This window comes from Felis catus, chromosome C1, assembly GCF_018350175.1.
Source record: "Felis catus isolate Fca126 chromosome C1, F.catus_Fca126_mat1.0, whole genome shotgun sequence".
In the NCBI taxonomy this organism is placed as follows: domain Eukaryota; kingdom Metazoa; phylum Chordata; class Mammalia; order Carnivora; family Felidae; genus Felis; species Felis catus.
In genome coordinates, this window is record NC_058375.1 from 63,257,881 (window position 1) to 63,282,899 (window position 25,019).

A 25,019-nucleotide genomic window follows, 5' to 3' on the forward strand; every position below is an offset into this window, starting at 1 on the left:
AAAATATATATATATACATATATATATGTATATATATATATACACAATGTTATTTTCAGCATTTTATTCCTCTTTTTTCCTTTCCCTAATTCCTCTTTATGGTTTTTCAATACATAGGTTTCCTTTTCCTACCAGTAATTAATTTTTTAATATACCTGACAGCCTAAATGATTCTAGTACTGCATGCTAACTATCGCCAGGTATTTCACATTTTTATGCAGTTTTAAAAAATAGGAAAAAAAGCTTTTTTAAAAATAGGAATGTTTGGCAGATTAAGAATTTCTGTGTCTAGAATGGTTCAAAGAAATGCAACTATATTGTGAAAAGAATAAGTTGTAACACAGGTATTTCTCTTCGGTGTTTCTATACTGCTTAACTTCTAAGCTGTACCAGTGTGACTATATTGATTAAATCACCATAGTTACACTATTGAATGTATGTTTTTTATGGAGATAGATAAAATAACGAGTAGAAAAATTTATTTTAAAACATCTTATTTTAGGAATATATATTTGATAAGTTCAAATTAATTTTTTAGCTAGAGCTGTTACAAATTATTGTGACTTAAAATATAGCCTATGTTTATGATATTTTATATTTGTAGTTATATAGAAATGCTTAATATATCATTATTAGATATATGTTTTTTAACTCAAATATATAATTAGAACAGCTGTAATTTTGTGTAACTATGTATTATTTTAAGTACTTATCTCTTAGAAAAAGTATGTCACTTGTTTGGTTTTAGAGAATACCAAGCTTACATTTAAGAAATTATTTATTCAAATGATTTTAGGTGATCACTAAACTCAAAATTCTATCGCCTTTGGAAATAATAATGTCAAATACAGCTTGTGTTGTGGGGAATTCAACTAAGTTGTTTACTCTGATCACAGAAAATTTCAAGGTAAATGATTTTTATTCTCAATAGTAACACTCAAGGTCTTATTTATTTATTTATTTATTTATTTATAATGTTTATTTTTGAGACCAAGAGAGATAGATCATGAGCAGGGGAGGGGCAGAGAGAGGGAGACAGAATCTGAAGGAGGCTCTGGGCTCTAAGCTGTCAGCACAGAGCCCAATGTGGGGCTCGAGCCCACAAGCCGTGAGATCATGACCTGAACCAAAGTCAGATGCTTAACTGACTGAGCCACCAGGCGCCCCAAGGTCTTTATTTAAAATCCATTTTATAATGGCATTCTGGAGAACAATAATTTGAGTAACTTTATATTTACCCTAAAGTACTAAGTACAAGTCCTAAACTAAGGGACTATTAATACATAACATAAAAAAATGACAGGACATCCACTTACTTGATTTGGCACCCTTGATCTACTTAAAAAAAATTTTTTTTAATGTTTATTTATTTTTGAGAGACAGAGACAGAGCCTAAGTGAGGGAGGGTCAGAGAGAGAGAGAGAGAGAGAGGGAGACACAGAATTTGAAGCAGGCTCTAGGCTCTTGAGCACAGGGCCCCACATGGGACTCACACCCCTGAACCACGAGATCATGACTTGAGCCCAACTTGGACACTCAACTGACTGAACCACCCGGGCGCCCCTTGATCTACTTTAAACAAAAGGGAAAATATTTCAGATAATGAGGTTTCTCAGAGTATATAGAAAGTAGATCCTTAGAGGAAAAACAAAACAAAACGAAACTGAATTTCCTTAGGTAGAGCTTTGTGGAAACTAGTTATTGTGCTGCCAGACTAGTTGAAATTGAGGTTCTTATTCTAGGGAATAGCACTATCAGCAAGTACTTTTCCTTTTAGAGAATTTGATCTGTATTACAGAATTGTTTCAGCTTCCCCTGGTAGCATGTACTCCTCACAGTTAGCCTACTGCTCTAAGCCTCCATCTGTGGGACTGTGACAGATAAGTGCTCGAAACTTTATCCAGCGAATGTTCTCCCTCTAAGCCAGGACGTCTCCGACATGCAGTTTATCTCTTTCCTCTAGCAAGTGTTTTGTGGAATGGGGGTTGTAGTTCCCTAATCAAGTAGGTAGCATTGCAGTTGGAATAACACCTCAGGAGTACAAATTATTTTCAGAATATACTATACTTTGTTATGTCTATAGCTTTATCTTTAACACATTTGGCATCAAGCTGTGATTTAGATTCCAGTGTAGTTGTTAATATATTCAGCATCTGCAGTCATTTAAGTTTTCTTGTCATGCTCTTAGAGATCCTGTGTAGCTCAGCTGTCTTTGACTTATTGCTAGAAATGGCCCCTATTATAAATCTGTTCTTTCTATTATACAGATCTCTTTACCTGTTATCTCTTTTATTCATTACTTCAAACTTCTTTTCATCACCTCTATTTATATATACGTTTCTAACTTTTGTTATTTTGCTCTGCTTAAGCATTCCAGGTTTTTGGGTTGTTAAGTAACAGAAATTCAACTTACACTAGCTTAAGTAAAAAAAAAAGGAAGTGGGTGGGAATTTATTGATTTATGTAACTGAGAACCCAAATGAATGATTGGATAGATCTTATCCCCTACTCCCATCCTTACCACGATTTTTTTTTTTTTAAGAACACTAAATCATACTTTAATCCTGTTGAAGGAAATTTGTGCTAAAATTACCTTGGGATGACATGTTTTTAAGAATATACATGGTATAAAGGTATAAAGCAACCAGCTTTGGGATGATTTGGACTGTCAGCCTGCAGTCACTTGGGCAACACAGGCATTACATTTTTGACATTTAGTTATCCCCACTTGCAAAACAGAAATCACAGTTACTATCATATAATTAGCTTTACATTGTCAACATTGTTCAGAACATTTTGAAGAATTTTGCTAAAACGGAGAACACGGGCTATCTCCATAGCTTATTTAAGCCTTTTCCTATAAGCTTTTATTATGTTGCAAAAAATATATATACTAATACAATTTAAAGTTTTGCCAATTAACTGGTCCTATCATATTATTATTAAAATATGTAATTCAGAAATATTTTTTTTAATTTTATTTTTTATTTTTTAAAGTTTACATCCAAATTAGTTAGCATTTAGTGCAACAATGATTTCAGGATTAGATTCCTTACTGCCCCTTACTCATTTAGCCTATCCCCCCTCCCACAACCCCTCCCGTAACCCTCAGATTGTTCTCCATATTTATGAGTCTCTTCTGTTTTGTCCCCCTCCCTGTTTTTATATTATTTTTGTTTTCCTTCCCTTATGTTCATCTGTTTTGTATCTTAAAGTCCTCATATGAGTGAAGTCATATGATTTTTGTCTTTCTCTAATTTCACTTAGCATAATACCCTCCAGTTCCATCCATGTAGTTGCAAATGGCAAGATTTCATTCTTTCTGATTGCCGAGTAATACTCCATTGTATATATATACCACATCTTCTTTATCCTTTCATCCATCGATGGACATTTGGGCTCTTTCCATACTTTGGCTATTGTTGATAGTGCTGCTATAAACATGGAGGTGCATGTGTCCCTTCGAAACAGCACACCTGTATCCCGTGGATAAATGCCTAGTAGTGCAGTTGCTGGGTCGTAGGGTAGTTTTATTTTAGTTTTTTTGAGGAACCTCCATACTATTTCCCAGAGTGGCTGCACCAGCTTGCATTCCCAACCATTTTTTTTTTAATTGTAGACAGATTACCTCTGTGAGTTTTAAGATGATTATGATGGCTCCAGATTGATGTCATCTCAGCTTAGCCAACTCAGAGAAAAAATATATTCTTTCTTCTGGTGTCCATATATAAATTCCAGGGAAGGACCCCAATAGGTCCTACTTTATTCACATTCCCACATGTTAGACTAATCACTATTTCTCAGGGTAGAAGCACTGTGATTGATTAATTTCTGGTCATTTGCTTTCTGTGGGGCACAGAGCACTGTAATTGACAGTCCTACCAAAACCACATGGAATGTAAGGTAGTTGAGCCCTTCAAAGGCAAAAACAACATACATTTACCACACTTGAGATATAGGATAGTATGGCAGAGTGCTTATGAATAGAGGAGTCAGAATGTGCTTGTTTCAGATCTTGACTCTGAGTGACCATGTGCAAGTTGAGTGACCATGTACAAGTTAAGTTACTTTTTTTTTCCATCAATAATCTACCTTTTAGAGAATTGGTATTTTATGTAAGGTAACTAGAGAAATGACCTCATTGATAAGTTTACTTTTGGGCAAAGTCCTAAAGAGGTGAGAGAGAGAGAGAACCACAGAAGTATTTGGGGTAAAAGTATTAACTTTTTCAGTATATTTTTCAATATCATCATCATTACCATACTTACCATAAAAATTATTTCATTAAATGAGAAGCAATATGAAGTGGAAGGACTTTGTAGGCAGAGAAATCTAGTTTCAAGTTTCATCTCTGGCATATATCAAATGTATGGTGTTAGAAAACCTACTTTTTAGAATTTATTTTTAAGACAATTATAGTTAATACAAGACTTATGTCAAAGGGTATTGTGAAAGACTAGCTGAAATAACTTAAAACAATCTTGGTGCATAAGAAATTCCCTACCTCCTCATTTTTTTCCCTTTCTTCTAGCTCTTTCATAGTCCATTGTTATTATATTACCTTTCTTACCTATTATCTTTATTCAGAGTAGGTAAACCTTTTACTCTACAACTCCATGCTTTTTTTCCTACTCTTTTTAAAAAGTTCCTTTATCTCCTTTTCTTTATTCTAAATAAATTCATCCCATGTAGGTAGCATCTCCTAGATTTGGTGGCTGGAATTGGTGTTTTCAGTCTCAGCAACTAATATATTAAAAGGATCTACTCTCTCTAATTATGTTAGAGTATGTAAGACTGAAAGTAAAACCTGGGTGGTGATGCTGCTGTAGAATAAAATTAGTAGAAGGCAGAGATTCTCATGTTTATTTTTTATTATTGTACCTACCATATTCAGTTATATGTCATATGAGTATGGTCTAATAAGAGCTATAGATTACTATAATTCACTTAGCAAAACAGTCACTTTTTTTCATAAATAAGAAAATGTCCTATTTAACTCTGGAAGATAATAAATAATAAAAAATAAACTTTATATGGTATTTATCCGTGTACCTACATGTATTTAGGAAAGCAGTTTTGGGCAAATGCATGAAACTTAAAATTTATTTTGAAATTAAAACTTCTTTTCAGAACGTTAATTTTACTACTATCCAAAGGAAATACTTCAATGAAACAAAAGGACTAGAGTACATTGAACAGCTATGCATAGCAGAATTTAGTACTGTCCTAATGGAGGTTCAGTCCAAGTAAGTTATGACTCAATGAAAGTAATAAATCTCTAGTTTGGGTTCCATGAGAGCAGGGTCTTTTATCTTTTTTGTTCTCTGCTGTATCCTTACAAAAGTCTGGCTTATAATACATACTCAGTAATTACTAAAATAGTAAAATACTTAGCTAAAATTTATACACAAGGCATATCTTGGTAACTTAATTTGTATTGAATTTCTCCAAATAAGTTATAATCTGTGGCCATTATGGTTGCTGCTCACTTTACTTTGGAGTGAAATGCTTAAGTAGCTACCGTAACCTAGAAATGTGAGACATAGAGCTGTGTTCCTGTAACTTTGTACTCCTAAGAGACTCAGCTAAGACAGGGAATGATATTTTTAGGAAGGATATTTTTTAGAACATATTAAATAGATACTTTCTTTGAGCCAGGTTAGACTATTTGTTTACTTAGTTAATCACAGTGACTCCCCTCATCAAGATCATGACAGTTTTCTATATATTAGAACTTCCTAATTCTACCTTTAAAGCTGTCAGACATTTTCAGCATTATTTAAATTCTTAGAATGGTACATCAAAAATTGACACACAATTGAATATTGTCTTCTAACACATGATTTATTGGAGTCCTTAGGTGTCAGACTTCAGAAAATTGTCTATTTTTATCAACTCTTATGTTTTAGAGGTTGTTTAGCTAGTTTTCAAAAGTAACACTTGGTGTGTTTTTTCCCTTTGAATTTAAGCAATGCTATTCAAGTATTTATAATTTTCCTAATATTGAGGTGAAATAAATGTTTTATTTTATAGCAATAATTTTTATTTATTGCAAAGATTTATTTATTGTAAATTTTTATTTATTGTATAGTGATGTATTTTTGGTCACCTTTCAGGTATTACTGTCTTGCAGCTGTTGCAGCTTTATTAAAATATGTTGAATTTATTCAAAATTCAGTTTATGCACCAAAATCGCTGAAGATTTGTTTCCAGGGTAGTGAACAGACAGCCATGATAGATTCATCATCAGCCCAAAACCTTGAATTACTAATTAATAATCAAGACTGTAGGTAAGATCATCCAATTTTTTTCTTAAAAAATGTATCAGTGTATTTTATTATGTCCTATTTTTCTATGAATCGTTACTTTACATTTTGAAAAATTGTAGAAATATTGAATAAACATTTTTAATCATTGTACCATTGTTGCTGAACTGCTCAGATGTTTCACTAAGTCAAATTTTAGAAAGATATTTGTATGAAACAACAAAAAAAACAATCCATTTCAAAACTAGGCAAAAGACTTGAATGGACATTTCTCCAAAGAAGATATACAAATGGCCAATAAGCACATGAGAAGATAATAAGTATCACTGGTCATGAGAGAAATGCAAATCAAAACTACAATTGCTACTTCCCAGCCATTAAGAGGTCATTATCAAGTAAATGGAAAAAAATGTTTGCCAGGATGTGGACAAATTAGAACCCTGGTACATTTATGATGCGAATATCAAATGGTACAGTCACTTTGAGAAATAGCATTGTTGTTCCTCAAAAAGTTAAATATAGAACTACTGTATGATCCAGCATTCCACTTCTAAGTATATAGCAAAAAAATTTGAAAGCAGAGACTCAGATACTTGCACACAAATGTTCATAGCAGCATTATTCACAGTAGCCAAAAGGTGGAAATGAGCCAAATGTCTAACAATGAGTGACTGACTAGATAAGATATATAGATAATGTATAATGTATAATGGAATATCATTCAGCCTTAAAAATGGGTCAAATTCTGATACATGCCACAAGATATATGGATTGTGAACACATTGTACTAAGTGAAATAAACCAAACACAAAAGGAAAAATATAATTCCACTTAGGTACCTAGACTAGGCAAATCAACAGAGACAGAAAGGCAAAAATTATCAGGGACTGGGGACAGTTGGGAATGGGTAGTTACTATTTGGTGGATTCAGTTTCTGCTTGGGATGATGAAAAAGTTCTGGAAATGGGGAGTGGAAGTGGTTGTACAATACTGTGGGTATATTCAATGACACTGAATTGTGTGCTTAAAATGATAAAAAATATAAAATTTATGTTGTGTGTTTTACCACAATGAAAAGAAGATACTGTATCCAGAATACCACAAAGTTGGAATAATGAGCTTTAAAAGCATCAAGTACAGGAAATTCAAGGGTCTGTGTAATTATTTGAGAAGATAAAAATAGTTGATCAACTGGGTCTATGGTATATGACTAGATTGCTGGTTTTATTGGTTTATTATTAACTTTATTTAGAGTACCAGGAATATTGATGGTGAGCATGAGAGAGAGACAGAGAGAGAGAGATGTGTGCAGACAGACACAGTGTTTATAGATTTCATAGTGGGGTACTTAAAATAGAATTAAAATGTTAATAGAAAATAACATAATCAACATGTGACAGTGTAGTGGGGATGTATTAACATGGGTTCAATTTGGTACAAATAATTAATGAGCCATGGTTTTTCTCCTTGAGGAATTACAATCTAGAGGAGACACATAGACGGCATTATTAGCACATACTAAGTATGGTGATAAAAGTTTGCATAAAAATGATGCATTTCTCATAGCAGAGAGAGAGTTAATTGGGCTTGGGTTAAGGGTTAAAGGAAAGTAATTAGGAAAGGCTTTCTAGAGGAGATAATACACGAGGTAAGTTTTGAAATATAAATGGGAGTTACCCAGATGAAGAAATAGGAAAGATGGTATGACAGTGAAAAACAAAGTCTTGAAAGCATGATTTTCAATGGAATAATATGCTATATACAAGGAAACAGTATTACGAATTGGTAAAGTACAGGCTGGGAGTAAGTAAGCTTGAAGTAGTTAAATCTAAGCTTCTGGTAATTAAATATAACATCAGTCATCAATGAAAGGGATAAACTTAAAATGATTATGAATTTTAATATTAAGAGTATTGATGGGAATAAAGAGCACTTTAGACAGTTAAAACCTTAAGGTGCTCAGTGCCAGTTTAGAGCCATAGTTGTTTAAATATCTCTGTCATTTTGTATATTCTTATCTTGACTTCACTTTCCATTATGTGAAATTGTCAGACATTATTTGCTGTTGTAAACTTAGAAACATAGGCTAATTTTGTTAATTATTTATATTCTAATTCTTAAGAGTAGTTTAGATCTATCCAGGACCTGTTGATACAACTTTTAGTAAGAGTGGTACTGTATATACTACTTTTAGTTATCTATCAGTATGGTGGTCTCAGTACCTTTGCAGTTCCATTGATTATTGATGGTCTAAAATTACAGCCTTAAAGAATTTATAGTTAATTGTAGTTATTATTTCTTTTCAGCTTAGTGAATAAGTAATATTTTTCCTCTTGCTACTTAAAAAGGATTAAAATAATATCTAGAAAAATTTCTCTGTTACTTTCTATGTTACAATAACAGCAAATAGAAAGTCCATAACTAAGGCTGGTAATTATTACAAAATGTTTTATACTTTGTCACATTTCATAGTTCATCATTATTTATCATTATCATTGTCAAACATTGCTTGAGTTCCTGCTGTATATTAAGTGACAGGATATTTGACCTCTGGGAGGTCACATTATAGTTGAAAAGGAGAAATTGAGGTTTTTTCACAGACTTGAGCCAAAGAATATCAGGTTAAAAGATAGATATTCTACCTCCTGAGCTATCTGAATAGCTCTAATGCTTTTATAGGCTGGTAACCTGTTCAGTTTCACCCTTCAATTTCTATAGCAAATGGCAGGTTTGGGTGTGCTGCTCACTTCCTTTTTTCCTACAGAAGGCCAGTTCTCAAAAAGTTGAAAAAAAAAAGTGCCTGTGCTGAAACCCCCAATCCTACTCCACCAGGACTTGGTTTGAGTAGTTCTTTAAAAATTTGTTTAAATTGATATACCAGGGGCACCTGGCTGGTTGGTATAGCATACAACTCTGCATCTCAGGGTTGTGAGTTCGCCCACATGTTGGGGCGTAAAGTTTACTTAAAAAAAATACAGATGTACCAAAAATCTAAGACTAAGAGTCATTCTAGTTTTCTCTCCTTTTTCAACTCATATTCAACCCAGATTCAATCCACTACTAAATCCCCTTGAGTCAGCCTTTAGAATACATACCAATTCTGGATCACATCTTAACCATTTCCAAGGCTACAACTCTAACCCAAACCTCTATCATTTTAGCCTGGACTATTGTAATAGCCCCTAACTTGTTTCTCTGCCTTCTTTTTACCCTCCTACACTTAGTCTATTCTTGATCTAGTGGACAGACTGTGATCCTTTAGGAATCAGATCTTGGAACTGTCCTGCTAAAAATCTTCCAGTGGTTCCCATTACATTTAGAATAGAATCCAGTCTTTACCATGGCATACAAGGACTTATATGTCCTGACCTCTATCAACTTCTTTATCTCCCTCCATTCTTACTTTTACTTGCAGATTCCCACCAATCTTGATCTTCTTTTTGGTTCTGGAACCAGAAAGGATTGCTGGGCTTAAATTAGTGTTCTGATGGGCCCTTTTTAACTGATAACTCTTTTCTTGTTATTTACTTATTTGGAAACCTTGGACAAGTTACTTAATTTCTTTGTGCTTCGTTCCTTATCTTGTAAAATGTAAATATAACATCTGCCTCGTAGTGGTTATTAGAATTAAATAAGTTGATATATGCAAAGTGCTTAGAACGATGCCTGGCACATGCTTAGTGTTCAGTATATGTTACCTGTTGTCAGCATCATCCCCATCCCATCATCATCTTTGCAACGATACCTTTTGAATTCAACTATCAAATACACATATAGGTCTTTCTCAATGAACTTAACTAAAGTAACCTTCCTGGTCATTCTCTATACAATCCTGTTTTGGTTGTTGGTTTGCTTAATGCTTTTGTGTACCTGAAATTCTTTTCTTCTCTTTTACTTGTAGTTTTCTTCTTAAGTTAGAACAAAGTGATTATATTAAATATACATTTTTTTTCAGTGTGAAATTACTGATATCTTTCTATTATTGATGGAATGTCATGGGCTAGAACATTTTATATTAGTCTGAATATTATAGCTGACCTATGAGAAAATTCATTAAATGCAAGAAGATATGTCTATCCTTTGTTAATGAAAGCATGGTTCATTGATAGTGTACTTGGAAGCTTATTCAAAATATATATTCTCAGGCCTCATCTCAGACTTACTGAATTAGAAATCCCCATGTGATTTGTATGCACCTGAAAGTTTGAGAATCACTACTTTAGATGACAGGATTATTTAGAAAGTTAAATGGTAACTTTTATTTGGATTTTTCCTGTATAATTTATGAAATTTTCCTAATTTGTGTTTTCAAAGGAATAATCACACACTCTTTGGTGTTCTAAATTACACTAAGACTCCTGGAGGAAGTAGAAGACTTCGTTCTAATATATTAGAACCTTTAGTTGATATTGAAACCATTAACATGAGATTAGATTGTGTTCAAGAGCTACTTCAAGATGAAGAACTCTTCTTTGGACTTCAGTCAGGTAAATGAATATAATCTAATTTTATGAATACAAATTATTTAATAAATACATTGTCTTCTTATAAGAATACTAGTCATATTGGATTAAGGCTCACCCTAATAACCTTATCTTAACTTGATTATATCTATAAAGATCCAATTTCCAAATAAGGTCACATTCAGATACCAGGGTTTAGGACTTCAAAATATCTTTTTGGGGGACACAATTCAAGCCCAATAACATAAGGTAAGAGAATTGCCTTTTGCACCTGGCTATTTGTTCACTCATAGGGAAGTACAGTTCTCCTCTTAAATCTATCGGTGGGGGCATCTGGGTGGCTCAGTCAGTTGAACATCCGACTGTTGATTTTAGCTCAGGTCATGAACCCATGTTTGTGGGATCAAGCCCCATGTCAGGACAGCACAGAACCTGCTTGGGATTCTCTGTCTCTCTCTCTCTGTCTCTCTCTCGATCCCCCTCTCCCTCTCTCTACCTCCACCCCCCACTGCCCTCCTTGTGCTCTCTCTCTCTCTAAAAAAAAAAAAAATGTATGGGCAAAAGGAGAATATATATGCACTGCTCCCAGTCCAATTCCTGGTTCCTAGCAGCTTGATCGGTCTTTCATACACCCACCATCCTAGCCATCCCACCTGGTGTTCTGGTAGTCTAAACTGAATAATGATACATGAAAATCTAGAAGGCATTGGGAAAATGCCACAACCCCAAGATCAAGAATTACATGTTCCACCAACTGAGTCAGCCAAGTACCCCATGTGTAAATTTTTAAAGAAATAAGTTTCAGAGCTAAAAAAAGAAGGAAAATACAAAGAAGTATGAAGAAAATTACTATAAAGAAAGGCAGTAATTCAATAAGGAGAGATATTTAGTAGTATCATCTTAATTGGAGTTCAAATAGAACTAATATGTGTCCATTAAACTTAACAATGGTGAACCTGTGGATGACTATCTTAGGCTGGGTTCTTCAGAAGCAGATCCTGATATGAGGATTGATGTGAAAATGATTTATTAATAAGAATGTGCTTGTAAGAGAAAACAGGAAAGGAGAAAAAGACAGGGAAGGGGAGAAAAGCCAAGCAAAAGTATAATTTCAGGCAACATCCTAAATAAGGTAACTTCAACTGATACTTCTGGACATTAAGTTGCATTTAGGGTTTTCAGAGTGGGGCTTTCACACTCCCACTTCATTTAGTGACTTAAGGAGTGCAGGGCGCTTTTTGGCCCTCTGCTTGAGAGCAAAGTGCTGTAACAGTCTAGGGGCAGGACTCCAAAAAGACTCCAGGTGTGGGCCAGCAGAAGCAAAAGCCACGCAGAGCAAGACAAGGGGTACACAGAAAGATACAAGAGATCCAAGAGGATCTTGACAAAGAACCAGGAATATCTACTACAGTAACCTTGACTAGAGGAATCTCACACAGCACAGAAACAAGACTGCAGCAGATTGAAATGTAGTTAAGAGAAGATAGCAAGTGTGGAAAATTTGTCTTTCAAGTTAGCCTATAAATTAGAAGAAGAGAAAGATAAGGTGAGCAGAGGGGAAGGAAGAGGGAGAGAGAGAGAGAGAACCCCAAGCTCCATGCTAAACGTGGAGCCTGACACAGGGCTCAATCCCATAATTCTGGGATCATGATCTGAGCCAAAATCAAGGTTTTATAATTGGTTTTATAATTACTATTCACATAGTCATGACTTCCAAATGTACATTTCATGCCCAGACATCTCTACAGACTTTTAGCCCCATATATCTTACTGTCTACTGAACACTTATTAGATCTTTCTCAATCATTTCAAATTCATTGTGTCCAAACTGTGCCATCCTCCTTTCTAAATCATTCTTCCTTATTTCAGTGAAGAGTTATACATCCAGCCTCTCTACCACGACAGATACCAGGAAGTCATTCTTAATTCTTCTCTTCCCTGAAATCAATCATCAAATTCTGCAAAGTCTCCTTCCTATATATCTTTTGAATGCGTTGGCTTCTATTCCCAGTGCTGCAGCTCCAGCCTGGGCTACCATTTATATATTTTTTGATTTATTGTAACAGCCTTGTGTTTGATCTCTCTCCTCCAGTATTTCTTTTTATAGTCTCTTCTCTATACTGCAGCCTGAATGAGATTTTGAAAATATAATTCTTAGCATATTACTCTGTTTTGATTTTTATTGTTGGTATAACAAATTACCACAAATTTAGTGGCTTATAATAGCATGAATTTATTTTCTTAGAGTTCTGGAAGTCAGAAATCAGTTCTGTTGGGCTAAAATCAATGTTAGCGGTTCACATTCCTTCTGGAGGTTCTATGGGCCAATGTATTTCCTTACCTTTTCCAGTTTCTGGAGGCTGTATACTATTCCTTGGTTCATTGGACTTTCTCCATCTTAAAAGCCATACGTATAGTATCTTTTCTACTTTCTGACCTCTGCTTCTGTCCCTGTATCTTCTTTTTCTAACTGATCCTACTGCCTCTGTCTTATAAGGACTCTTGTGATTACTTAAGGGCCAATAAAAATCCAGAATAATCTATTTCAAGATGCTTAAATTAATTCCATCTTCAAAGTTTTGTTTACTAGATAACATATTTGCGCATTCCAACAATTAGGATATAGACATCTTTGGGGGTACCACATAACCCACTTACATAAAATTATTCAATCTCTTCTCATTACTTTTGGTATAAAGTCCAGACTCTTCTATATGACTTTTTCCCTGTCATCTCCCACAGCATCTCTTGCTACTCCTCATTTTGCATTCTGCCTTTTAGTATAATTGACCTTTTTTAGTTACTTGAACAGATCCTCTCTCATGGTTCAAGCTTGGTACTCTGTACTCTTTGCCTAGAATTTTCCTTCTCCATAGCTTGCGACCTCTCCTCCCAAGCAATCCTTAGCTAACTACAGTTCATCTTTTACCATTCCAGTTTAGATGTCACTTATGCTAGAAGCCTTTCTGACTCCTCAAGTCTGTGCTAGGCATTTTTTCTACATCTCGTTATGTAGTATCTTATTTTGTCACTTACCTTACTGGATTGTAAGTGCATGTTTTATTGGAGGATTCCCATTAGAAGCTAGGATATAACAGGTGTTAATATTTGTTAAACTATTGATTTATTGTTGAACTTGTTGAAAATTGTATTCTGTTGTTTCCAAGATTGTGTTTTATAGGATATTAATGAAAAACTTGAATTTTCTTTGTTTGAAACTTTAATTTTGATATATTTTAAGCTTTAATTTCATTTTTTTTACTATTTCTAAAAAACTTTTTAAATGTTTATTTATTTATTTTGAGAGAGAAAGAGCTCAAGCAGGAAGGGGCAGAGAGAGAGAGAGAGAGAGAGAGGGAGAGAGAATCCCAAGCAGACTCTGCACTGTCAGCACAGAGCCTGATGCAACGCTTGAACTCACACACTGAGATCATGACCTGAGCCAAAATCAAGAGTCAGATGCTTAACTGACTGAACCACCTAGGGGCCCTAAGCTTTATAATTTCTTATACCTGAAAGTTTTAAAATTTGCATCTACATATGTAAAACACTTCTATGCTTTCTATATCTTGACAGTTTATAATTTATCTTAACATACAATAAAGTATGGGAGCAAGAACAGAGACAGAGCAATGTGGGAGGGTAGTTTTGTTTGTTTGTTTTTGTTTAGTTTTGAGAGAGAGAGAGAGAGAGACAGAGTGTGAGTGGGGAGGGGCAGAGAGAGGGAGACACACAATCCAGAGCAGGCTTCAGGCTCTGAGTTGTCAGCACACAGCCCAAAGTGGAGCTCAAACTCACCGACCAGGAGATCATGACCTGAGCCGAAGTCAGACACTTAACTGACTGAGCCACCCAGATGCCCCGGGAGGGTAGTTTTTATACTTCATTAAAATAGGAGAATCTGAATCTCATTAAAACAACAATGACCTAGTACTTACTTTATTTAGGCATTTTATAGGTATTAGGGATAAAAACGTGGAGGATTAAGCTATAAGTTTCTGTCCTCAAGGATCTTATACTCCTGTTAGAGGAGGAGAATTCTAAATAAATAATTGATACAATGCAATCAATGCAATAATAATTGAGTATTATTTTATGGGAACACAGAAGAGTGAGCTGGGATAAAGACAGAATCCAGGATCCAAAGATAATGCTTCAGTTCTATATTAAAGGAATGGGTAGGATTTTGACAAGAGAGGCCTAGAAATGGTGATTAAGACAAAGGAAACATACCTGTGCGAGGTATGCTGATGCACATAGGGCGACAAAAATGTTTTTGTGGATGTAGTGGCGGGGATAAATATCTGCTATTGGCTGTGATCTTGAGCGGTCATTACTTTCTAGGGTACACTTGCTTTTCTAGGAACTGGGGGGAGATGGAGTTACCATAAGCTTCCGCAGTTATATTTGCAGTTGATATGAAAGAGTTTGATGTGTTTAAGGCATGGCCGGTGGTTACTTACAATTTGAAGCCTTGAGGAATAGCAGGAAATGAGGATTGGGGCTAGCTTATGAAGGGCTTTTATGTAATGCTAAGAAATTTGTTTTTTTTTTTTTTTTCCTGCAAGTAGTAGGGAGCTGATGATTCTAAACCAGGAGAGTAATATGACCAAACCTTTATTTTAGAAACATTAGCCTGGTTGTTATGGTAGATTTAGGGAAGGGAAGAAGAAAAGACCAAAAAAGAAAAAGGCCAATCCATATGAGGGTTTAAGAGTCTGATTAGTGGAATCACATGTAAAATGTCATAATAGTATTATGTTTTATTGAACAGTAATAACAGTAGCATGCTCAGTCTATTTACTCTTACTTCTTAAACATAGTTTTAACATAAGTAATTAGAAGCAGCAGATTCGAAAGGGTCAGAGTTCTAGAGGTAGGCAACTGAAAACTATCACAAGATACCTGACAACTTGAACAGGAAGAAAGCAATGTACAGTTTTTGTCTTTTTGTTTTCTTTAAGTGTAACAGTTTGGAGCCACTTTGTGAAAGTATCAATAATAAGTCTACACAAAAGCTCTGAGGTCATATGTTTCAGTGATGGTAATAATCATGAGTTATTAAGAAAGAGTTACTATAGTTCACTGTATTTTAAGTATGAGGAAATAAGTTCATTAAAAAGTCTGTATGTTAAATGGCAAGGTTTAAAAAAAACTGGAGATATTTAAAAGGGATAGATTACAGTTATCATACCGTTACTTTTATAGGATATTTTAAGCTGGAAAGTGAGTTGAAAAAAGCAAAAGAACAGTTTTGAGCTCGGGTATGTGCAAGGAACTTTACACATATTATCTCCTTTAATCCTCACAACAACCATAGGAGGTAGATGTTACAATCCACATTTTAAAAATAAGAACAACCAAAGTTCAGAGAAGGTAGGTAAATTCTGTTAGGTGACATGGTTAGTGGTTGAACTGAGTTTTTAAACAAACTAATCTTAAGTATCAGGAAGAAAAGTTAGAGATCAAAAAGATGAAAAGAAATTTATAATTAGCATCTAAAAGCCAGAGAAGTGTAGTTTTTAGAAGGAAAGGGTAATCAATAGTGTCAGATTTGAAGACGGATTATAACTAATAAAATTAAGAAAAGATCATTAGAATTTATTGTTTTATTCCTGACATGTAAGATAGGTAAAGACAATTAAAACACATAATGTATGTAGGTAGAACTGTTCTGTTTTATTATTTGAGGATAATACTTTATATAAATACTTTATATTTTGAACTGTAACACAAAGTTTTTTTAAAATTTTTTTGTCGTTGTTGATTACAATTTTATTTATAATACCAAGATATGGAAACAACCTAAGTGTCAACGGATGTTGGATAAAGAACATGCGATAGATAGATAGATAGATAGATAGATAGATAGATAGATAGATAGGTAGATAGATAGACAGACAGACACATATACATATAGATATAGTTATGGATATAGACAGACATAGATACACAGTTGGCCCTTGAATAACATGGGGGTTAGGGGCACTGACTCCCTGCACAGTCAAAAATTTGTGTAACACAAAGTTTAAATGCGCATGTTTCTTGTTTCAGTTATATCAAGATTTCTTGATACAGAGCAGCTTCTTTCTGTTTTGGTCCAGATTCCAAAGCAAGACACAGTATGTATCTATGTATATATTATATATTATGTTACTATATTTTATGTGATATAACTTGTCTTAATGTGATATAATAATAAAAAAGTATCAAAATGTTTTGGAGGGCACCTGGGTGGCTCAGTGGGTAAGTGACTCTTTGATATTGGCTTAGGTTGTGATCTTGTAGCGTGTTTTCTCTGTTGTGAGATTGAGCCCTGTGTCTAGCTCTGTGCTGAACATGGAGTGTGCTTGGAATTCTCTCTCTACCTCTCTCCCTGCCCCTCTCCCACTTGCTCCCCTTCTCTCTTTCAAAATAAATAAACCAACTTTAAAAAAAAGTTTTGGAAAAGTACTTCATTATTAATATCTGGAGCATGTTTATGCCTTTTTAAAAGAAACATTTTTTTCTTAATTCTCTATTATATGTTATAGTAAAATTAAGATTCTTAGTTGGAGAATTGGCATATTTTCATTAAGTATTAGTTTTATATATAATTTTTTAAAACTTAGATTATAATATTTAATAAATAACTAGATAAAATTTATATTAGATCCAAAGAGATAGGTGCTTCTTAAACGTGAACATTATGTGAAGTTTGATTAGCCTTCAAATATGCTTAAACTTTAAGATGAAACATCTTTGAATATGTTTCAGATTTAAATACTTAGTGCTTATAGGCACATCCTGTAAGGAAAATCATATATGGTTTTTATTCTTCTGTTAAAGTGAACAGAAAAATATTTACTTTAATGAAATACATGCATATTTTTGCTCATATGCTTTAAAAAGAAAAGGATCTTGTACATCAGTAGAGTTTGATTTAAAATTGATTAATTTGCAAATCCACTGAAATCTAATTAATCTATGTTTCAGGAGTCTTTCCATATTGTAGAGATAACCTCTTTAGGTTCATTTATAATAAAAACATTATCTGATGGATGGAAATGTTTTGGCTGTTGGCCAGGCACAGAATAAGAAGTTTCCTTAAATAGTTGAAATACCTTATAATTTAATATATACAACTGGGAAGTAACCTAAAACAACTGATGTCTGGAACCAAATTAGTTGCATTCATAACAGGAGTTTGGAAGCTTTCCCTCCTCTTTAACTTTCTGGTACAGTTTGTGTAGAACTGGTATTATTTCTACCTTAAATGTTTGGTAGAGGTCACAAATGAAGCCATTAGAACCTGGACTTTTTTTTTTTTTCTAGGAAGGTTTTTGACTATAAAGTCAACTTCTTAAATAGATATGGTGCTATTCAGGTTACCTGTTTCTTGTATGAGCTTTGGTAGATTGTGTCTTTCAAATAATTTGTCATTTCACCCAACTTGTTGAATGTATTGGCATTAACGTTGTTCATAACCTCCTTACTTGTACATAACCTCCTTACTTCATAACCCTCATTACGCTGTTCAATAACCTCCTTACTGTCCTTTTTATATTTCTAAAGTTTGCATGATATACCTCTCTTACTCTTTATTTTTTGAAGTTTATTTATTTTGAGAGAGAGAGCATGCGTGCAGGTGAGCAGAGGAGGGCAGAGAGAGAGGGTGAGAGAGAATTCTAAGCAGGTTCCTCGCTGTTGGTGCAGAGGCCAAGGAGGGGCCAGATTTCATGAACTGTGAGATCACAACCTGAGCCGAAATCAGTAGTATGAGGCTCAACCAACTGAACCACCCAGGTGCTCCCCCTCACTTATTCTTGATGTTGGTAATTGAATATTCTCTTTTTCCTTGGTTTTTTAAAGTTTATTTATTTTGAGAGAGAGAGTAAGAGCAACCAAGTATGCACATGCATGCAAGCAGGGGAGGAGCAGAGAGAGGGCAAGAGAGAATCCTGAATAGGTTTCACACTGTCAGTGCAGAGCCCAAGAAGGAGCTGGATCTCATGAACTGTGAGATCATGACTTGAGTCAAAATCAAGAGTTGGTTGCTTAACCAACTGAGCAACCCAGGTGCCTATCTCTTTTTTGTTAGTCATTCTGACTAGAGGTTATCAAATTTATTGGTCTTCTCAAGAAACCATTGTTTGATTTAATTGATTTCTTTTTCATGTTCTCCATTTCATGGATTTCTGCTTTTATCAGTCTTTTTTTTTTTAATTGAATATTTATTTATTTGTAATTTTTTCCCTTACAAGTTTTTAATTTCAATTCCAGTTAACATACAGTGTAACATTAATTTTGGGTGTGGAATTTAGTGATTCAGCACTTGCACACACACCATCCAGTGCTCATCACAACAAGTGCACTCCTTTATGTCCATTACCCATTTAACCCAACCCACTCACTACCCATCTTCCTTCTGGTAACCATCAGTTTGTTCTCTATAGTTGAAGTCTGTTTCTTGGTTTTCCTCTCCCTCTCCTTCTTCCTCTCCCTTTTTCCTTCTTCTGATTACTCTGTACTTAGTTTTCTCTTTTTTCAGGTTGTGAGGAGAGAAGCTGAGATCATTCATTTGAGACTTTTTTTTTAATGTAGTCATTGTAGTGCTATAAATTTCCCTCTGAGTAATGCTTTAGCTATATTTCACAATTTTTGATATGTTGTGTTTCCTTTTCCAATAAAAAATATTAAAACTACTTTCTGATTTCCTTTTTAATTTATTCTTTGACATATGGGCTATTTTTTTGTTATTTAGTTTCCAGTATTTGGAAACTTTCTAGATATCTTTCTGTAGAGATCTCTAATTTCATAGTGATCAAGGACACATATTGTCTAATATGGATCCTTTTAGCTTTATTGACTCATTTTTATGGCCCAGAATATGATCTTTCTTGTAAATGTTCCATGTATGTTTGAAAACAATGTGTATTTTGCTGTTGTGGAATTGAATTTTCCATGAATGTCCATTCAGGTTGATTGATAGTGTCTATATCTATATCTTTATTGTTTTGGGGTATCTATTTATTGTATCAATTATATATCTATTGTTTTGGGGGATCTATTTATTGTATCAATTATTAAGAAACAGATGCTGATATCTCCAACTATAATTGTGCATTTGTCTATTTCTCTGAAGTTCTTTTCTTTTTTATACAGTGGACATTTTGTATATACTATTAATTTGCATTTATAAAGTTCAAAATCATTTCCTTCTCCCTCATTTTTTTTTCTTTTTCAAGTTTTTATTTCAATTTTAGTTAACATACAATATACTATTAGTGCCAGGTGTAGAATTTAGTGATTTATCACTTACATGCAACACCCATTCTCATCACAAGTGTCCCTCTTAATACCTATCACCAATTTAAACCCATACCCCTGCCCATCTCCCCTCCAGTAATCCTCAGTTCTTTATAGTTACAAGTCTGGTTTATTTATTTATTTGTTTTTCTTTTTCGAGGGAGAAAGAGAGTGTGCATACCAGCAGGGGAGGGGCAGAGGGAGAGGAAGGGGGAGAATCTTGTGGGGCTTGATCTCACAACCGTGAGATCATGACTTGAGCCAAAATCAAGAGTTGGGTGCTTAACCAAGTGAGCCACCCAGGCTCCCGAAGAGTCTGTTTTATGGTTTGCCTCTCTCTCATTTTTCCCCCTATGTTCATCTGTTTTGTTTCTTAAATTCCACATGTGTGAAGTCATGTGGTATTTGTCTTTCTTGGACTGATCTCACTTAGCATAATACTCTCTAGCTCAATCCACATCATTGAAAAATGGCAAGATTTCATTCCTTTTGATGGCTGAGTACTATTCCATTGTATATATGTACATCTTCTTTATTCATCAGTTAATGGACATATGGGCTCTTTCCATAATTTGGCTATTAATACTGCTGCTATAAACATTGGTGTACATGCATCACTTTGAATCAGTATTTTCGTATCCTTTGGGTAAATACCTAGTAGTGCGATTGCTGGGTCATAAGGTAGTTCTGTTTTTAACTTTTTGAGGAACCTCCATACTATTTTCCAGAGTGGTTGCACTTGTTTCAGTCCCACCAACAGTGTAAGAGGGCTCCCCTTTCTCCGCCCACATTCTTGTCAACACTTGTTGTTTCCTGTGTTTTTTATTTTAGCCATTCTGACAGGTGTGAGATGATATCTAATTGTAGTTTTGATTTGTATTTCCTTGATGATGAGTGATGTTGAGCATCTTTTCATGTGTCTGTTAGCCATCTGGATGGCTTCTTTGGAAGAATGTCTATTCATGTCTTTCTGCCCATTATATTATTTGGTTTTTGAGTGTTGAGTTTTATAAATTCTTTATATGTTTTAGATACTAACCCTTTATCTGATATGTCATTCACAAATATCTTCTCCCATTCCATCAGTTGCCTTTAAGTTTTGTTGATTGTTTCCTTCTTTGTGCAGAAGCTTTTTATCTAGATCAAGTCCCAAAAGTTCATGTTTGCTTTTGTTTCCCTTGCCTCAGGAGACATATCTAGTAAGAAGTTGCTGTGGCCAAGGTCAAAGAGGTTGCTGCTGTGTTCTTCTCTAGGATTTAGGTCTTTCATCTATTTTGAGTTTATTTCTGTGTATGATGTAAGAAAGTGGTCCAGTTTTCAGTTTCATTTTTCTCCATGTCACTGTCCAGTTTTCCCAACACCATTTGTTGCAGAGAATGTCTTTTTCGATTGGATATTCTTTCCTGCTTTGTTACAGTTGTGGGTTCATTTCTGCATTTTATATGCTGTTCCGTTGATCTGTGTATCTGTTTTTGTGTCAGTACCAGACTGTCTTGATCACTACAGCTTTGTAATATAATTTGAAGTCCTGAATTGTGATGTCTCCAGCTTTGCTTTTCTTTTTCAAGAATGCTTTGCTGTTTGGAGTCTTTTGTGGTTCCATACAAATTTTAGGATTGTTCTAGCTCTGTGAAAAATGGTGGTGGTATTTTTATTTTTATTTTTATTTTTTAACATGAAATTTATTGTCAAATTGGTTTCCATACAACACCCAGTGCTCATCCCAAAAGGTGCCCTCCTCAATACCCCTCATCTACCCTCCCCTCCCTCCCACCCCCCCATCAACCTTCAGTTGGTTCTCAGTTTTTAAGAGTCTCTTATTTTGGCTCTCTCCCTTTCTAACCTTTTTTTTTTCCTTCCCCTCCCCCATGGTCTTCTGTTAAGTTTCTCAGGATCCACATAGGAGTGAAAACATATGGTATCTCTCTTTCTCTGTATGACTTATTTCACTTAGCATAACACTCTCCAGTTCATCCACGTTGCTACAAAAGGCCACATTTCATTCTTTCTCATTGCCACATAGTATTCCATTGTGTATATAAACCACAATTTCTTTTTTTTTTTTTTACACATACACACATATTTATATTTACCTGAAACATTTTGTGAAGCATCACTTATTCTTTTTTTTTTATGAAATTTATTGACAAATTGGTTTCCATACAACACCCAGTGCTCATCCCAAAAGGTGCCCTCCTCAATACCCATCACCCACCCTCTCCTCCCTCCCATCCCCCATCAACCCTCAGTTTGTTCTCAGTTTTTAACAGTCTCTTATGCTTTGGCTCTCTCCCACTCTAACCTCTCTCTTTTTTTTTTCCCCCTTCCCCTCCCCCATGGGTTCCTGTTAAGTTTCTCAGGATCCACATAAGAGTGAAACCATATGGTATCTGTCTTTCTCTGTATGGCTTATTTCACTTAGCATCACACTCTCCAGTTCCATCCACGTTGCTACAAAAGGCCCTATTTCATTTTTTCTCATTGCCACGTAGTACTCCATTGTGTATATAAACCACAATTTCTTTATCCATTCATCAGTTGATGGACATTTAGGTGCTTTCCATAATTTGGCTATTGTTGAGAGTGCTGCTATGAACATTGGGGTACAAGTGGCCCTATGCATCAGTACTCCTGTATCCCTTGGATAAATTCCTAGTAGTGCTATTGCTGGGTCATAGGGTAGGTCTATTTTTAATCTTCTGAGGAACCTCCACACTGCTTTCCAGAGCGGCTGCACCAATTTGCATTCCCACCAACAGTGCAAGAGGGTTCCCGTTTCTCCACATCCTCTCCAGCATCTATAGTCTCCTGATTTGTTCATTTTGGCCACTCTGACTGGCATGAGGTGATATCTGAATGTGGTTTTGATTTGTATTTCCCTGATGAGGAGCGACGTTGAGCATCTTTTCATGTGCCTGTTGGCCACCTGGATGTCGTCTTTAGAGAAGTGTCTATTCGTGTCTTCTGCCCATTTCTTCACTGGATTATTTGTTTTTCGGGTGTGGAGTTTGGTGAGCTCTTTATAGATTTTGGATACTAGCCCTTTGTCCAATATGTTATTTGCAAATATCTTTTCCCATTCCGTTGGTTGCCTTTTAGTTTTGTTGATTGTTTCCTTTGCAGTGCAGAAGCTTTTTATCTTCATGAGGTCTGAATAGTTCATTTCTGCCTTTAACTCCCTTGCCTTTGGAGATGTGTCAAGTAAGAAATTGCTGCAGCTGATGTCAGAGAGGTTTTTTCCTGCTTTCTCCTCTAGGGTTTTGATGGTTTAGTGTCTCACATTCAGGTCCTTTATCCATTTTGAGTTTATTTTTGTGTATGGTGTAAGAAAGTGGTCTAGTTTTATCCTTATGCATGTTGCTGTCCAGTTCTCCCAGCACCATTTGTTAAAGAGACTCTTTTTTCCATTGGATATTCTTTCCTGCTTTGTCAAAGATTAGTTGGCCATACTTTGTGGGTCTAATTCTGAGGTTTCTATTCTATTCCATTGGTCTATGTGTCTGTTTTTGTGCCAGTACCATGCTGTCTTGATGATTACAGCTTTGTAATAGAGGCTAAAGTCTGGGATTGTGATGCCTCCCGCTTTGGTCTTCTTCAAAATTACTTTGGCTAGTCGGGGTCTTTTGTGATTCCATACAAATTTGAGGATTGCTTGTTCTAGTTTCGAGAAGAAGGCTGGTGCAATTTTGATTGGGATTGCATTCAATGTGTAGATAGCTTTGGGTAGTATTGACATTTTAACAATATTTATTCTTCCAATCCATGAGCACAGAATGTTTTTCCATTTCTTTATGTCTTTTTCAGTTTCCTTCATAAGGTTTCTATAGTTTTCAGCATACAGATCTTTTACATCTTTGGTTTGGTTTATTCCTAGGTATTTTATGATTCTTGGTGCAGTTGTGAATGGGATCAGTTTCTTTATTTGTCTTTGTGTTGCTTCATTGTTAGTGTATAAGAATGCAACTGACTTCTGTACATTGATTTTGTATCATGTATCAGTTCTAGCAGACTTTTGGTGGAGTCTGTTGGGTTTTCCATATATAATATCATGTCATCTGCAAAAAGTGAAAGCTTGACTTCATCTTTGCCAATTTTGATGCCTTTGATTTCCTTTTGTTGTCTGATTGCTGATGCTAGCACTTCCAACCCTGTGTTAAACAACAGCGGTGAGAGTGGATATCCTTGTTCCTGATGTCTTGTTACTGATCTCAGGAGAAAGCTCCTAGTTTTTCCCATTGAGGATGATATTAGCTGTGGGCTTTTCATAAATGGCTTTTATGATGTTTAAGTATGTTCCTTCTATCCTGACTTTCTCGAGGGTTTTTATTAAGAAACGATGCTGAATTTTGTCAAATTCTTTTTCTGCATCAATTGACAGGATCATATGGTTCTTTTCTTTTATTAATGTGATGTATCACATTGATTGATTTGCGAATGTTGAACCAGCCCTGCCGCCCAGGAATGAATCCCACTTGCTCATGGTGAATAATTATTTTTATATGCTGTTGAATTCAATTTGCTAGTATCTTGTTGTGAATTTTTGCATCCATATTCATCAGGGATATTGGCCTGTAGTTCCCTTTTTTTGCTGGGTCTCTGTCTGGTTTAGGAATCAAGGTAATACTGGCTTCATAGAATGAGTCTGGAAGTTTTTCTTCCCTTTCTATTTTTTGGAATAGCTTGAGAAGGATAGGTATTATCTCTGCTTTAAATATCTGGTAAAATTCCCCAGGGAAGCCATCTGGTCCTGGACTCTTATTTCTTGGGAGATTTTGGATAACTGATTCAATTTCTTTGCTGGTTATGGGTCTGTTCAAGTTTTCTACTTATTCCTGTTTGAATTTTGGGAGTGTGTGGGTGCTTAGGAATTTGTCCATTTCTTCCAGGTTGTCCAGTTTGTTGGCAAATAATTTTTCATAATATTCCCTGATAATTGCTTGTATTTCTGAGGGATTGGTTGTAATAATTCCATTTTCATTCATGATTTTATCTATTTGGGTCC

General features: G+C 35.0%; 1 protein-coding gene across 4 annotated transcripts in view; it reads left to right on the top strand.

Annotated features, from left to right (window-relative positions):
* The window catches only part of MSH4 (mutS homolog 4), a 90,898-nt gene that overhangs the window by 9,845 nt on the left and 56,034 nt on the right, over positions 1-25,019 (top strand). For all 4 annotated transcript variants that reach the window (XM_045036025.1, XM_011284928.4, XM_045036026.1 and 1 more), the window contains exons 4-8: positions 797-907; positions 5,131-5,246; positions 6,117-6,290; positions 10,581-10,753; positions 16,784-16,851. In XM_045036025.1, the coding sequence (XP_044891960.1) occupies positions 797-907; positions 5,131-5,246; positions 6,117-6,290; positions 10,581-10,753; positions 16,784-16,851 (642 nt within the window). The remainder of the gene's footprint in view (positions 1-796; positions 908-5,130; positions 5,247-6,116; positions 6,291-10,580; positions 10,754-16,783; positions 16,852-25,019) is intronic.